Source organism: Stegodyphus dumicola, chromosome X1, assembly GCF_044657685.1.
Source record: "Stegodyphus dumicola isolate Sdum_Otavi_A_Nest chromosome X1, ASM4465768v1".
In the NCBI taxonomy this organism is placed as follows: Eukaryota; Metazoa; Arthropoda; class Arachnida; order Araneae; family Eresidae; genus Stegodyphus; species Stegodyphus dumicola.
In genome coordinates, this window is record NC_140780.1 from 198,789,440 (window position 1) to 198,807,428 (window position 17,989).

Consider the following 17,989-nt stretch of genomic DNA (forward strand, 5'->3'; position numbering starts at 1 on the left):
GGGATTTCTTTACGGAACACCTAAAGGTGATGTGGTGTGGTGTATTTAATTATGGCAAAGCACACTAGGGCTATCTGCCTAAGGGGAGGGATGCCTTTCGTGGAGGACTTTCTAAGGGAAACTGGCTCATATACATGTTACACATGGGGAAAACCACGAAAACGCCCATGCAGCCAGCCCGTTCGCGGGATTCGAACCTCGGACCGAACTACCAGTGTTCAGCGTCTTTACCGCTCGGCCGCTGGTGGGCCGAAGACCTAAAGGCTTATGTGCATATTACACATGAGGAAAAACATGAAAATGTCCATGTAAACAGCCCATTCACCTGGAACTGAATCCAGGTTGAACTACTAGTATTCTGCAACTTTACTGCTCAGTTACTGGCAGACCTCTCAATTTTTTAAGAAGCAGCATATTTGGGCATTTTCAAATTCGACCAAGTCACCAAATTTCAATGAAAAAATCCTAATTTTCTCTTATAGAATAATTTTAATTTCTAATAACAGAAAAAACAGCATGCAGTTTTTTGTTTATTTATTTAAAATATACTTACTCCTAAAAAAATATTTCTTGACGAATCAAATCCAGCTGCAAAAACTCTTGCTGTGAAATTTGGACTCCTATGTATAAGTATTCGACAAGCAAATCGAGATATCGTACTTTGTGTGACTTTGCCTCCTTCACCAGTTTTGTCACCAGGTACAGTATCCATGACAACAAAGTCTATAGGGGATTCAGAGGATCGGCCAATCTACAAAACAAAAATTTACAAAGTATCATTTGAAACTAAATCTACATTTCATAAACCAACACACTAAAAATGGACTACAACTTCTACAAAATTTCAATTTATACTAATAAAACACCAGAAATCTTTCAGAAATACAAATTGGAAAACCAGAAAGTTTATTAAAAAAAATTAAAGATACATGCATAAAATTTAATCAGATAAAAAGATTTTTTTTTCTTATTTGCTTTAACTAGTAATCTCTTGTGATAAAAGTTAATATAAGGAGATGTTGTTTAAGTTTCAAAATATATGCCAAGTAACAGCAGATACTGTCTTACCATAGTAATCCATGACCATGAGCACTTTTATGCATGCTTTTAGACAAATGCAATAAAATATGATGAGAATCATATGTTCAGAACACCATGCATGTTTTCAGATTGCATGGCCACCCCTTGAAACATGATCTGTTACTCCTGCAGACTGACATAAATATGATGGTAGAGAATTAATGCTACTAATGGCTAAAATACTCGGACTTTGTACCTATGTACTGTTGGGAAGAGAATTTTCATTTTTGTTATTTACTGACATTTATACTGACAGTGCATGTACCATGCTTCTATACTGCTCAGTTGTCTTTGGAGGATTAAGCTCACAATCTCTTACTTTTTACAAGCTTACTTTGATAAAAATACTGATAAAAGTATACAGTGATATTTATACACTTTGCATTCCTTTATACAGTATGTTATTAATGATACAGTAATGTTTTACTGAGTATAATTTATCAATTAAACTATACCTTATACACACACATTTACTGAACATCATTTATTTATGCAGAATTCAGTTATCTGCAGCTTCATGCCTCTGTGGTAAGTATTGGTATACATTACAGATACAGATTATGGATACAGGGATGTTATTATATGTAATGTTAATTAACAGAATCATCAAATATATGATTTTAAAAGGTCAAAATATATTTTCTCAAAAAATACGAGTATTATGCACTTACATTTTTTAAGTATAAATATGACCCGTACAATTATGGAAGAATAACAGCAACAAGAATGACTGTAATATTCATAAATTTGCAGGACTAGTTTCACAGGTTTACATATAGAACCTTCAGCTGTAGAAGTAAAAAATGCAGAAAATTTGCACTTCTTGCAGCTAAAGGAGGCGATTCTATATTTAAACCTTTAAAAGTAGTCGTGCAAATTTATGAATATTACTCTGAGTCTTGTCGCTTTAACTCCTCCAATAATCATTATTTGGCATGTTATTTTAACTCAAATAAGATCTTGTAAACTTGATATTCAAGTCTCTAATTTCTTTATGTACCATATATGCACTATCTGACATAGAAAATACTTCAGGATGAAAATTCTCCAACTTTTAGACTATGAAGATTTTGTTAACCCCTTCACGCCGACTGTCACGTCTACGTGCCAGCAACGAACACACTCACTTCCTGGCTGACACGCAGGCATGCCAGAGCATTTTCCTGTTCAGCCCCGACTGTCACGTATTTGTGCCAGTGTCCTGGAACGTTTCAAAAACTATAATTTCTGCCACAAGATGGCACTGTATGTCCATATGGTTTCAGATACATGTACATTAGACCTTCTACTCGAAGTGAGAGAAGCATGACTCACATACACGTGTTTTTGATTATATAAACAAAAGGGGAAATAAATGTTTCTGAATGGCGTGATTTATGACGTCTCTTTCGCTAAAGCGTTGGGTATTTCGGTTTGCAGTTCAGTTTTTAGAAAATAATTAGATCTTGTTAGATGTGAATTCTTTCTGTTTTTACCGTTGCAATGTCGAAGCGTCGAAAACGTTTGACAGGGCATGAAATAGCAGAAATGATGCAAAATTTTTCAGATATTGATTCTGATATTCTGATACTGATTCTGAAAGATTAACTGAAAGACGTTTTCCAAAACTTTGTTCAGAAGAGACTGATAAGAAAATGAGACAACGATGCTTCGTTTGTTCACATTCCCGGAAAAACCCTCCAAAACGGCAAATGAGTTATTACGAGTGCAAGGAATGTAACGTAGGACTGTGTGTAGATCCCTGTTTTCAAATTTTTCATACGAAAAGAGAATTTTAAGTAATATATTTAGTTTTCAGATGTATAATGTTAAAAGTCATAAAATGGTGAGTAATGAAAATAAAATGTGTAAAATATGCATTTAAACAAGAAATAAGGTAATTAAAGTATATATAAAAATATCTATAAAGCATAAGCCTTTTAAATACTCTATAGAGCATTATTAAACAATGCGTTGATACTTTGGAAATTTCATGGATTTAGGCTTAATAGCAAAAAAGCCCCAGGCCCTGGACAGACGCTCACGTAAGACACTTCCGGCCTCCGCGAAAAGCGCGCGTTTGCGCTACCCGGCGCGAAGGGGTTAAAGCAATGCACAAACTACACATTTAATACAATTTAGTGGTGTTTACCTAAATATAACTGAAAAGAAAAATCCATCTCTTAATTAACTTTTAAGATTATTCCAAGATGCTAAATTATGTCCTTTGCAGTTTTTTGTATCAGGAATAAAGAAGGGGAAATATCTTTGAAATGCTGATAAAATACTGATATTCAAAATGTACTTATCGAAGGTTTCACGATAGTCCTATACACAGCTGGTTGGTCTATGTTGCAGCTTCACCTAAACACAACATAATCCAACAAATGTGCATAAAATCTAGAGAAAAAAGAAATATGAATCATCATATTCATTGTGATGACTGAGGTAACACTTTGAGAAGGTTCTTAGATGAACATTAGAACACTGATCACCACATCACTTTACTCAACAGTATTTTATGATCTACAGATCCAGACTAGAAACAGATTTAGATGTTATAATATTGAGATAACTGCTAACAAGATTTGCTGAGAGATTTTTAAAATCCCAACTGTCCCTCAAACATAGACTATTATGAAATTTCCTATTGAATGCTGATTACAGATTGAGATTTGATCGATGATACAGCTACTGTCTGGTCAAGCTGCTATTCTTTCAGCCTCATGCAACTCATCAGCAAAAAGTAATCATTTAGGATGCTATTATCATCAAGAACTTGCTTATTATCACCATCTCCATTGTTTAAACATCACAAAGGTTACCAATAAATTCCCAATGCATCTCATAAGACTGCAGCAAAACAGAAAGCAGTCCTCACACTTGTCAATAGCATTTTTGTGGAAAAACGAAAATACGATTCAAATACATCAATGAAAAAATCCTTATCTGAAGCTCTTCTCATGACGAGCAGATTAAGTGTCTGTGGTTAAGATTGCCAGCCATTTGATGACAGTTTTCAAAAGACATTGGTGATTAAAATAAATCTTGATGCCCTTTAAATAATTAGCAGAATAATAAGGAGACCATCAGTAGTTAATCATTTCTGGTATTATCATGTTAATGACCTCATTATAACAGGTTTAATAAGGTAAGCCAGTATCAGGTGGCTTGTCTTGTTCTCATATAATCAAAGTATACCATACCAACTTTTCAGCATGATTAGACAAAACTGAGCACAAGCTAACATCAATACACAATTCAAGAAAGACGTTTGGATAGTTCTTTGACAACATGATCTTCATAACTTATTCCATTTCAGAACATCTGTGATATTTACTTTCAATCCAATGAAAGCATTTCTCCTTAGTGCCCTTAAGATGTGGATCTTGTACAGAAATAACCATACAATCAGTTACTTCTCAGAACACCATCTGAAAACAATCTGAACATCATCTCAATGCCACAAAATATATACAGTCAAAAGTCGTTAATTCGGACATCCATAATGATCTATAATCCGGACCTCAAAGCTACAAACTTTCTGCGCATGCGGCGCGTTGACGCATGCGCAGAAAGACCTTTACGCAGACCTACGCGCAGAAAGACCTTTACGGCTGCGAATATGCGTGTGCACGTGCGCAAAATACGTTTACAAATGCACGTTTCATGTATAACGGACGGTATAAGCTAAGCTAAAATTATCTAATTATCTATTTCAGTTAATGTTGTAGATTGCATTATTCCTTAATCTTCGAATTGGATCCGGCTTATTTTTTGCAGACTGTTAGAGCAATTTTATAAAAGTAAGCTTGAACTTTCGATTATGTCAAATAGAATTTCCGATATATATTTACTAATATGTAAAGGATCTACAAAGCGAAAGTATGTTTCGAAGTCCATTAAACAAAAAGTGGAATTGCTGCAAAAAATGGATAAAGGCATATCCTTTATCTAAACTTTAACGTTTGTTTATCTTTAACGCCGCGGCGCGCAATGAATTGGAAGTTGATCTGTCAGCACTATCCTTATCTTCAGGGCAGATGTTTTTATTTTATTTGGCTTATAATTCCTTACTAAATGTAGTATTCCATCTCGATGTACTCCGTCTTTGGTATGATTTAAATCAAATGCGTCGTCATTATTATTCGCTTCCCCATAGCAAAGAAAGTAACAGAGGTTATAGAAAACGAAAAAATTTCGATTGACAAATTAGCCGGTATTCTCGACACAGCAATTATAGGACTTGAACAGCAGAACTTTGTAACTGAACAAGGAATTATGTCTGTTTATAGAATTAAAGAGAATGTATTATCACATAAAAAACGAAGCAACTTAAACAACTTACATTGAAAGAAATGTTTAATAAAGTAATCAAATATTAAGCTTTTTTTTTGTAAATTTTGATACCCTTTAGATCATAATTGTTCTTTATTTCGTAAATTACAGTTTCATATTTTTAATTTTATAATTTCTGCATGCCATTTTACCAGATTTAAACTGATGATCTATAATCCGGAAAAATCGATAATCCGGAATCGCCGAAGTCCCGACGAGTCCGGATTAACGACTTTTGACTGTATTTCAAGACAATTTCAAGACAAGTTCATCAATATAACATCAGGCCTAGTTAATTTTCATATTTAGCCATTAAACTGATGTTAGCTTTATCCACAAGCCTATATATGTGAAGTTTTCACTTCAAGCATTTCTTCAGGTGTAGTCTTTTATCTGTAAAGCAATGTTACTTAAGTATATTATGCATACTTCAAAACAAAAGCAACTTAAAAAATTTTGAGATGACAATAGTTTCGCAAAAATCCCTTTTTGGTTTTTCAAATAACAACCCACAAAATCTTTGGAGTATCCACATTAAACAGAATATTATGTCTTTGCAGTTGGCTTTAATGGCTCTGGTGTTCCATTGGAGTTTAATGGGAAGAGAAGGGAGAAGAAGAACACAGAGAAGGGAAATGCAGGGAATAATGGTCTGGACTGCTAAATACTTTTCTGTATGGAGAGAAAATTCCAATGTGCAGTTGTTTACAAATCAGAATTCGGTGATTTGCAAAGAGGAAAATAAATTAGAACTTTATTTACAGAAAATCTCATTCATTTTTATAATTTAATTATATTGCTTTCCTTCAAGAGAAAAAGTTTTTAAGTAGTATTTCATTTATATAATGTTTTAATTAAGTAATGTTTCATTTACATGTTTTATTTAAGTAATGTTCAACATCTCATAAAATTAAGGGCCTTTACAAAAAGTGTTCATAAAATTACATCAATTTTACATTTATTTACCTTAGAAAATTCACTATAAATACACTGCAAAATTCAAATGATCATTCTGTTATTTCAGAGATTTTTTAACTTCGACATCCCCTTTTTTTTTAACCAAAAATTTTTCAAAAGACCTTACAAATTCACTTTCTTAATTTATTCAACAAAACTTTTGGCTGGAAAAAGTACAAAACCTTCAAGCAAATGTTGCAATAAACAGAAACAGAATTTATATTGCTGTTAAAAGTTCCATGTAATTTTAAATTTATTTAGATGTGCACATTATAAAAAATGCCTACAACATTTTTCATTTTTCCTTGAAAGAAATTATTTTCAAATAAAGTTCAGCACTATAAGCTCTCTGAAAAGCATTAAAAATTTTTAACTCTACAAAAGTGTTAAAATATTTTCATCAAAATGTAATGTTAAAGAAAATAATTGTCAAAATTAAGTTTCAGTTTGAAAATGGCCTTCATTTACTGTATGTTGTTTACACTGCAGTATCCTGTTAACCGAGTTTATTTAACCTTTTGAAGACGGGTTGGCCCTTATAGTGGCCATAGAGTCCTCTCTTTGAAAAGACTGGGTTGTCCACTTTAGTGGCCATGTCTTTTTCCCCCATTTTCCAGGCTGAAAAGTGGTAAGAAATGTCAAATTTGACGTCCTTGTGGTTTTAACCACTTATCTCTTTCAAAGGTCTTCTTTTTGCGATATAGATGCACCCCTCTGAGAATCCATTAAACTACACACAAGAATCTTTGTTGCAAATAGGAGGTGATTTCTTAAAGGGGGAAAGCATTTGGTTCAAGATTCCCCGTCTTTTGGTAGCTTTTACTGCTACCAAAGCCCCGGCCTCAAAAGGTTAAGAAACCTGATTTAATGTTTTATGTTTCTGTACTGTGTTTCAATTTTAGAAATTAAAAAATTAATATTTCTTTGAAAGGGGTGGTTTACACTGGTTTCTAAAAATTAGCAGAAAATATTTTCCAGTTCTTGACAACAAAAGGAAATTAATTTCCCAAAATTATTAACTTATTTGCTAATATAAACACATAGTAATTTAAAACATTATATTTATTTTCATATGCATCTCCCCCACTCCATTTTTACTAATTTTACAGCCTGAAATTGGAACAGAAAGTTATGTTGTGACCACAGATTTTGATGGGATAAGAAGTTATACAATTAAACAGTATAAGAATAAGCAGTAAGTTACCTGAAACATATCTGTCTCATCATCAGGCATGTACTCTACAATAACAGCTTGATTACGGGATAAGGTATATGAAATTGAGTGCTGTTTACTATCCAAGATGGCCTGAAAAACATATTTTAAGTTCAAATTAAAAAGATATTTCAGAATACCATTATGTTTAATAATTTAGTTTTTTCAAAAAACTAACTTTTGATGATTGTGGTGTTTTGACTAAATAATGCTGAGACTTCTTCACACCATTGGATACAGGCCTTCGGCATAAAAGGAATTTACTTCTGCGGCGACCCTTCTCACCCTGGGGTAAACTTCCATTGTACCCCAAAATTACAAGTTCACCATAAGTTAATAAAGGATCCTTTTTCAGCACACATAGCGGATTAATATCATTATGACTATGATCAGGTTCATGATGCGGAGTAGAAGGGCCAGAACTGCCACTAGATTTATCAAGAGAGGAACTCCCGTGAATTTTTGACGACTGCTGATTAGGACTGGAATTTTCAGCTCTGAAATACCATCAAAAAAAAAAAGTCAGGTCAAAGAAAGTTGCATATAACACATGCATGTAATAAATACAATATATTACAAATGTTTGAACAACTTATTTAACTCTTTGCACTCGATGCCTTTTCGCCCAGACGAACCATCAACTTGAGAAGATTTTCTGCATAACTGGAGAATTTCTTACAGCTAACTTAAAATGATTTCATACAGACTTTAAAGAAATCCAATGGTTCTTTTATGTCTGAAGATACTTGTATGGTTACAGAAGCAATGTAAATAGAAAACACCTTTAGCTGTGCTCAGGCACCTTCCTTAACTTCCTCGCCAATGTATATAGTAAAGTTTGTGTTCTCTGTGTATGTTTATTTATACAGTCAAAAGTTGTTAATTCAGACACCCATAATCCGGAATGATCTATAATCCGGACCTCAAAGCTAAAAACTTTCTGCGCATGCACCGCGTTGACACATGCACATAGGTGTTTACGCGTGCGCGTAAGACCTTTATAACTGCGCATATGCGTGTGCGCAAGCGTAGAATACGTTTTTGCGTGCGCGTTTTATGTATAACGGATGGTATAAGCTAAAATTATCTAATTATCTATTTCAGTTAATGTTGATGATTGCGTTATTTCTTAATCTTCGAATTGGATCCGGCTTATTATTTTTTGCAGACTGTAAGAGCAATTTTATAAAAGTAAACTTGAACTTTCGATTATGTCAAATAGAATTTCCGATGCTGGAGCTCCCAAAGGATCTACAAAACGAAAGTATGTTTCGATGTCCATCAAACAAAAAGTGGAATTGCTGCAAAAAATGGATAAAGACATCAAGAAGGTGACAGAGAGGTTAGTGAAAACGAAAAAATTTCAATTGACAAGTTAGTCGGTATTCTCGGCACAGCAATTACAGGACTTGAACAGCGGCACTTTGTAACTGAACAAGAAATTATGTCTGTTTATAGAATTAAAGAGAAAGTATTATCACATAAAATGAAGCAATTTAAACAACTTACATTGAAAGAAATGTTTAATAAAGTAAAGAAATTAATATTAAGCTTTTTTTTTTTTGTAAATTTTGATACCCTTTAGATAATAATTGTTCTTTATTTCATAAATTACGGTTTCATATTTTTAATTTTATAATTTCTGCATGCCATCTTACGAGATTTAAACTGATGATCTATAATTCGGAATCGCCGAAGTCCCGATGAGTCCGGATTAACGACTTTTGACTGTATATATGTAAATTATTATATATTCCTATTTTAATCTGGAAATTAACTTATTTATGCACTTTATATTTCTTTATGTGTAAATGTTGTTTATCTACTAGTATTTATGTAAGCAGATTGATTGTATGAGCAGCTTCTGTAATTTAAAAGGCATTTCTTATACACACACTTACCTTCACTCCCGGATCGCCTTCTAGGTGGCAGCCTAGTCTAGCTATGGATTCTATCGGCCACATTTTCTTCGTTATGTTTCGGCCACAACGTTTCTATGAACCTTTATGCACCCTGTAACCTCAAGACCTTGAAATACTTATGTCCTATTTTGAGTTATGACCTTTCATTATTATTTGATTATTATATGTTAGAAAATCAGCCACTAAGTTACACTGGGGTAGAGCTGTAGCGCGGACACCTGATTTGCAAGCACTGTTTTGCCTGAGCCGAAGATACAGTCAAATACCGAAAATCCGCCAACTCCTGAAATCTTTGTTGCGTCTCAAAATATAAATATTCAGTTTATAGGTTCCGGAAACTGCAACACTGAGTACGAAATATCGAAGAAAAAATACTTACCGAATAATGACGTCATAATTACCGAATAATAATGAGTTATAACGGAAATACCAAGTTATTGACATAAAAAAGTTAAAAATAAGATAAAATAAATAAGATAAATTTTTTTTTCACTCTAATCTGCATCAAAGTAAAAAAGCAGATGATTCACTCAACTCTTCATTCAAGTTCACGATTCACGTTGTTGTATTTTTTTTAGCTCTGTTATTTCACGAGATTGTTTAGTGCTGTCTTTTTTTTTAATCTGGATATTTTGTGGATAAATTAAGAATATTTTTAATTTCAGCCCTTTTTAATACAACAACAGATAAGAAACACACACATGATTTTACTGCTTGCAACGTTTAAAAACGTAAACATGTTGCATTGACGGTAATGCAAAAAGTGCAAATTCTGCAAAAGATGGAGGCAGGTGCTACTTCTCGATTTATAGCAGAATGTTATGGAATTGTGACATGATTGTGTATGATATACCGAAAAATAAAGAAAAGCTGTTGAAATTTTATAGTAACAGTGATTCTAACACCGGAAATCTTTGCATGATGCGAAATCATCAAACCTCGATGCTGTCTACAATGAATAATATAATCAATTTATATACATTATAATAATTTAATGCGTATAATAAATTACTGCAACAATGTATATAATAATTTAATTAAACGTATCTAATACGCCTTATTTATTTTGCACTTTTAGTCCAAATATTATGCTTTATCTTTTCTCTCCTAAAATTCGCAAAATCATAACATCCGCACAACCTCTGGTCCCAAGCTTTGCGGATTTCTGGACTTCTACTGTACTTGTGGTCCTTTCTAAGATATCTGAAGATACTTTCACCAGATACAAATGATACTTTCGCCTTTGTGGTACTTCTTCGGATTCTGTGTACTTTATCCATTCTGAATTTTCTATCTTCTGTAGAATCACTGTTTATTACCCAGATTTTTCACTATCTTACACCTCTTACTTCAATGATACCTTCATCACAGCTTTCCTTTTTTCTCTCGTCAAGTACAGTATGCATACATGTAATTTTGTTCTTAACGAAAAATTGAACTCATTTTCACTTGAACTGATTCCATCATCGTATTCCATGTTTGTAGGGCTCTAACTTTGAAAATAATATTCCTATTGCTACAACTGTCAAGTTCAAACAAATGAAGATGCATACATAACAATAAATAAAAAAAATGAGATTCAAGATTAGCAGTTTTTTATATGCATATATCATAGAATACAATCATGCAGCGATATTGCCTAAACCAAACCTTTTTGCATCAAACCGAGTGGTGATCGAGAGTTACCTCTTCCGTTACGGCACCAAGACATAGGGTACCCAAGAATCCTTTCTCGAATTACTGCATCAAATCAAATGGTGCTGAGAGTCACCTCTTCAGTGAAAAGGGTCAATCTCACAAATTTTTCACTTTACATAATATCTGTTTCAAAGCAATTACATGACTTAGTTTTAAAAGCTTACTGGTTTTGCTTTGCAATTGTCAATCATTATCTGACAAGGTCTTTCCAATTCTATTCATGCAATATTTAATGAAGTGATTAAACTTTACACAAATACATTTATCAGACATAAATATAAAAGAGGTAAGCAATATGAATTTTAAACACAAGAAAAGTGTTAACACAAAATGTTAAAACCGATTTCAGAAACAAATGATTTTCTACACACCAAAGAAGAAAGTGATATAGAAAAATTAGCTATTAAATTCCCATTTTAATCACAAGAGAAAGTTTCTGATCATGCATGGCATGCCGTGAGCACTGCTTTTATTTCCCAGATTTTCTTGTTTTACAAAAACACTTTCTTGATTTTTCACCAAATTTGCAAAATGAAATTTAATAATGCTCCCTGCATGGTTGGAATGCCTCTTAAATGATGAATAATTTTTTGATTATAGGTGATTAATGCCTACTCTAATAGATGAAGCTCAGGACAAAATTGATCCATTTGTGACACTCTGAAAAGTTTTACCTACTCAATACTTATTCAAATGAAACAAAATCTCTAGAAAAACCTTACTCTTGTAGTACCAGGAAATTAAACCAAATATAGTTGCTTACTCATATTAAGTTTGTTTCAAATATCTGCCACATGCGTTTGAACTGCTTTGGAAGAGCACAATCTTCTTTCAGCTGAAATTACTTTCTCATTACTTTTAATTTAGGTGAAACAAACCCACTGGAATTTTTTGGACAAATATTTTGAAAAAAGACATTTTTCCCTTTGATGCATTCTAAGGATGAAGTCAAAGCCTCAGTTACCATATTTTTTACACGTTTCTTAATCTAGAAGCTAAAGTCAGTAAGTAGTGTCTTATTTATCATAAGAACGAGAATTTACTGCAAATGAACTGCCAACCCAACAACAATATCTCGTGATCCCTTTCTTGTCTTCTTGCATTATTTTGATTTTTATATATAAAAGAGAGCAAATTCTGTTCTACTCCCGAGCTTTATACAACAAAATTCCAATACATCCAACAAACAGTGAAAAATTGCTGATACTTGCCAGATTTTTAAAACAACTCTAAAAAATATGTGACAAAAATACAAAACCATGTACAAAAATAAAACATAAATTTATTGGAATGTGATCCTGTTACCCAAATATTTGTCACATCAGAATTTTACAAACATGGCTACATATTCACAGTATCATCAATCTGAGAAGACTTATATAAAAAGCAAACATGTCGAGTGCATCATCAGCTGCAAAGACACAATAGGAAACCAAATACTGTGTAATGGATAAGCATACTGGAGACGACCAGATAAAATTTAAAAGCAAAAAATGGCATACACAGCTAGCAAAATAGCACATATTTGTTAAATACATAGGATCATCTATACCAGTGGTTCCTATAGACCCCAGAGCGAAATTACAAAGCAAATTAAAATTAATTTGGTTGTGTGGACAATGTCAGAGGATCTGCAATTGATTTAATCGTGCCACATTTTTATTATTATGAAAGTTAAAATATATAGTAATTAATGAACTGGAGGTAATTTTTACATCCTGAGTAAAATACAGTACAAAGTCCAAGATCCGGAATGATCTAAAATCCAGGCCTTAAAGCCACCATTCAAATTTTTTTATGCTTTACGAATGTGATTTGTCTCTTCGTAATAAAACATGTGGAGAATCCAGATTCTTAATCTCACTTTGGCACTAAATAAAATACCTCGTTATGTAATCAATAATATTAAGGTTTTCTTTGTAAATTTTTATACCCTTTAGATCATAAGTGCTCTTTATTTCATAAATTACTTTTCATATTTTTAATTGTATAATTTCTGCATGCCATCCTACCAGATTTAAATTGATGATCTATAATCCGGAAAAACCCCTAATTCGGAATTGCCGAAGTCCCGGATTATGCACTTTGTACTGTACCAGAAAAAGATGCATTTTCTAGAGAAGAAACACCTGCTACTTTTTTAGCATGTAAAATCACCTCATCGTTAACTGGAAATTTGCACAGAAACCTAAAGAACGAAACTGAAAAGATGAAGCTTCAACATTCCTCAGTAAATGTAAATACTATGAACATGATGGAAAATAATTTAAAAGTAAAAGAACAAGAATGAAAAAAATAAGGCTCAACCTGTACTATTCTCCAACATACTAAGAAAACAACTTTTGATGTAGAATCTTCTGAATCATCAGAAATTGAAATTATGGTACTACTCTTATATATGCTTTAAGGTTGCCAAATGTGGCAATACGAGATCTGCGCTGGTTTTTGGCGCAATTGCGTTAGTTCTGGTTGGTTTATGTGGTGGGCGGTTTGAAATGGTTTATGATGCAATGAAAGACGTGTTGGCAAAACTTTAGTCACGTGTCTGGCACAACTAGATGTAGTATGTAATCACATAACTTGGCAGAGCTTCTAACATGGAAATAAAATTTATTTTTCTCTTCTTCTGAAAGTTGTTCCACTTACTTGGCTGCAGCCCTATTACCAAATCTTCATCTTTCTTCTGACTTTGTATTTCACCATAAATCACATCACATATAGAATTATAAGAGAAAACAAAGACTGGTTTTACACACTTTGATAAAATGTAAACAGATCATAAATCGATTGCAAAACATGAATTAATGAAATTCTGCTTTGTAGAACTGTACTAAGAACATCAAATGATAGTAAAATGAAATGTACTTAAAAGCAAAAAACTTTGTTAAAGTCCGAAAACAAAAACAAATATTCGCTCTTCACAAGATAAACTTGCAGTAATTGGAAAATGTTTGCCTTCTTGAACAATTTTTTTTTTTTTTTTTTAATTTTTATTTTGACAGAAATTTATATCAGCTTTATGCTTATATTTAATACAGTACAAAGTTTTTAATCCAGACTCGTCGGGACTTTGGCGATTCTGGATTGGGGGTTTTTCCGGATCATCAATTTAAATCTGGTAAGATGGCATGCAGAAATTATAAAATTAAAAATATGAAACTGTAATTTATGAAATAAAGAGCAATTATGATCTAAAGCGTATCAAAATTTACAAAAAAAAGAAGCTTAATATTTATTTGTTTACTTTATTAAATATTTCTTTCAATGCAAGTTGTTTAAGTTGCTTCGTTTTTTGTGCTAATACTTTCTCTTTAATTCTCTCTTCTATGGATCTTATCTTTACTGTTGGCATTAACTACAAAGAGTTCTAACCAGTATCCTAAAAATCACAACCGTTTAAACATTTGCTTGGTTTTAAAAGAAATCAAAGATGTACTTCTAGTACACCGTCGCACGAGGCGAAAGTTCAAAATGCGAGTTCATGAGTATGTAAAATAAGAACAAAAGATGTTCTTCGTCTTGTGCTAAGCTGGCATGGAGGCAGTCAGAGGAGAAGTCATGTGATCTTGAGAAGGCACCTGGTTGATCGAAATCAGTAAAGTTCATTAAAGGTTCTTAATTTAACGATAAAAACACTTAATATGCAATTAATAAATTTATGTATATTCCTTTAAAACATCTCTCTTCTATAAGCAGTCTCTCTCTATAAACAGTATCTCTTCTCTTTACATGCATGCGTAGCGGACACGCGCATGCGTAAACGCATAGCGCATAAAGTTTGTAGCTTTGAGGTCCTGATTATAGATCATTCCGGATTATGGACGTCTGGATTAAAGACTTTGTACTGTATATCAAAAGGGAAGGAAATTATTGTTCAAAAAGAAAAAAATATACTGATTCGAAAAACTAAAATATGTGAAATTTCAATTAGAAGATTGTTACAAATTAAATACTGAAAACAAAACCTTGAAAGATGACTTTGGAAAGCTGAATTCAGTTCCATTTCAATAAGAACAAATTAAAGGCAGAAAACAAAAGGCTGATAGATGATGTTGAAAAGATCAATTCAGTTTCAGTTAGAAGATTACAATAAAATAAAAGATGAGCACAGAAACCTAAAGAAGGAAACTGAAAAGATGAAGCTTCAACATTCCTCAGTAAATGTAAATACTATGAACATGATGGAAAATAATTTAAAAGTAAAAGAACAAGAATGAAAAAAATAAGGCTCAACCTGTACTATTCTCCAACATACTAAGAAAACAACTTTTGATGTAGAATCTTCTGAATCATCAGAAATTGAAATTATGGTACTACTCTTATATATGCTTTAAGGTTGCCAAATGTGGCAATACGAGATCTGCGCTGGTTTTTGGCGCAATTGCGTTAGTTCTGGTTGGTTTATGTGGTGGGCGGTTTGAAATGGTTTATGATGCAATGAAAGACGTGTTGGCAAAACTTTAGTCACGTGTCTGGCACAACTAGATGTAGTATGTAATCACATAACTTGGCAGAGCTTCTAACATGGAAATAAAATTTATTTTTCTCTTCTTCTGAAAGTTGTTCCACTTACTTGGCTGCAGCCCTATTACCAAATCTTCATCTTTCTTCTGACTTTGTATTTCACCATAAATCACATCACATATAGAATTATAAGAGAAAACAAAGACTGGTTTTACACACTTTGATAAAATGTAAACAGATCATAAATCGATTGCAAAACATGAATTAATGAAATTCTGCTTTGTAGAACTGTACTAAGAACATCAAATGATAGTAAAATGAAATGTACTTAAAAGCAAAAAACTTTGTTAAAGTCCGAAAACAAAAACAAATATTCGCTCTTCACAAGATAAACTTGCAGTAATTGGAAAATGTTTGCCTTCTTGAACAATTTTTTTTTTTTTTTTTTTAATTTTTATTTTGACAGAAATTTATATCAGCTTTATGCTTATATTTAATACAGTACAAAGTTTTTAATCCAGACTCGTCGGGACTTTGGCGATTCTGGATTGGGGGTTTTTCCGGATCATCAATTTAAATCTGGTAAGATGGCATGCAGAAATTATAAAATTAAAAATATGAAACTGTAATTTATGAAATAAAGAGCAATTATGATCTAAAGCGTATCAAAATTTACAAAAAAAAGAAGCTTAATATTTATTTGTTTACTTTATTAAATATTTCTTTCAATGCAAGTTGTTTAAGTTGCTTCGTTTTTTGTGCTAATACTTTCTCTTTAATTCTCTCTTCTATGGATCTTATCTTTACTGTTGGCATTAACTACAAAGAGTTCTAACCAGTATCCTAAAAATCACAACCGTTTAAACATTTGCTTGGTTTTAAAAGAAATCAAAGATGTACTTCTAGTACACCGTCGCACGAGGCGAAAGTTCAAAATGCGAGTTCATGAGTATGTAAAATAAGAACAAAAGATGTTCTTCGTCTTGTGCTAAGCTGGCATGGAGGCAGTCAGAGGAGAAGTCATGTGATCTTGAGAAGGCACCTGGTTGATCGAAATCAGTAAAGTTCATTAAAGGTTCTTAATTTAACGATAAAAACACTTAATATGCAATTAATAAATTTATGTATATTCCTTTAAAACATCTCTCTTCTATAAGCAGTCTCTCTCTATAAACAGTATCTCTTCTCTTTACATGCATGCGTAGCGGACACGCGCATGCGTAAACGCATAGCGCATAAAGTTTGTAGCTTTGAGGTCCTGATTATAGATCATTCCGGATTATGGACGTCTGGATTAAAGACTTTGTACTGTATATCAAAAGGGAAGGAAATTATTGTTCAAAAAGAAAAAAATATACTGATTCGAAAAACTAAAATATGTGAAATTTCAATTAGAAGATTGTTACAAATTAAATACTGAAAACAAAACCTTGAAAGATGACTTTGGAAAGCTGAATTCAGTTCCATTTCAATAAGAACAAATTAAAGGCAGAAAACAAAAGGCTGATAGATGATGTTGAAAAGATCAATTCAGTTTCAGTTAGAAGATTACAATAAAATAAAAGATGAGCACAGAAACCTAAAGAAGGAAACTGAAAAGATGAAGCTTCAACATTCCTCAGTAAATGTAAATACTATGAACATGATAGAAAATAATTTAAAAGTAAAAGAACAAGAATGAAAAAAAAAGGCTCAACCTGTACTATTCTCCAACATACTAAGAAAACAACTTTTGATGTAGAATCTTCTGAATCATCAGAAATTGAAATTATGGTACTACTCTTATATATGCCCTAAGGTCGCCAAATGTGGCAATACGAGATCTGCGCTGGTTTTGGGCACAATTGCGTTAATTGCTGGTTGGTTTATGTGGTGGGTGGTTTAAAATGGCTTATGATGCAATGAAAGACGTGTTGGCAAAACTTTAGTCACGTGTCTGGCACAACTATTTTCTCGGGTGGCTGGAAATTGTACAAGGATTTAGGAGAAGAAGGTTTTGAACATTTATTTGTGAATAGTAAGTCTGGCTGTCATACAAATACGACAGACATTACGTAGCGACATGTTAAAGCTATGTTGCCTACTTATAATCGTAAATGCGATTTTCAGTTTTATTTGGTGGTTTATATGTTTTTCCATCGCTGTCCTGAAATGAGAGAAGATCCTTTCAACAAAGTTGTGGACATTGTAAGAACTGTTGAGTGGGAAAATTGAAAATCTATTTGTAGAATACAGTCAAAAGTCTTTAATCCGGACTTGCCAGGACTTTGCAATTCCAGATTATCGGTTTTTCCAGATTATAGATCATCAGTGTTTAAATATGGTAAGATGGCATGCA

The 17,989-nt window shown here is 32.7% G+C and overlaps 1 protein-coding gene across 1 annotated transcript in view; it reads right to left on the bottom strand.

Moving 5' to 3' along the window:
- The window catches only part of Pli (E3 ubiquitin-protein ligase pellino), a 90,473-nt gene that overhangs the window by 55,992 nt on the left and 16,492 nt on the right, over window positions 1–17,989 (bottom strand). The window contains exons 2-4 of the mRNA XM_035364154.2: window positions 7,746–8,064; window positions 7,559–7,660; window positions 554–751 (exon numbers count right to left, since the gene is read on the bottom strand). Of these exons, the coding sequence (XP_035220045.1) occupies window positions 554–751; window positions 7,559–7,660; window positions 7,746–8,064 (619 nt within the window). The remainder of the gene's footprint in view (window positions 1–553; window positions 752–7,558; window positions 7,661–7,745; window positions 8,065–17,989) is intronic.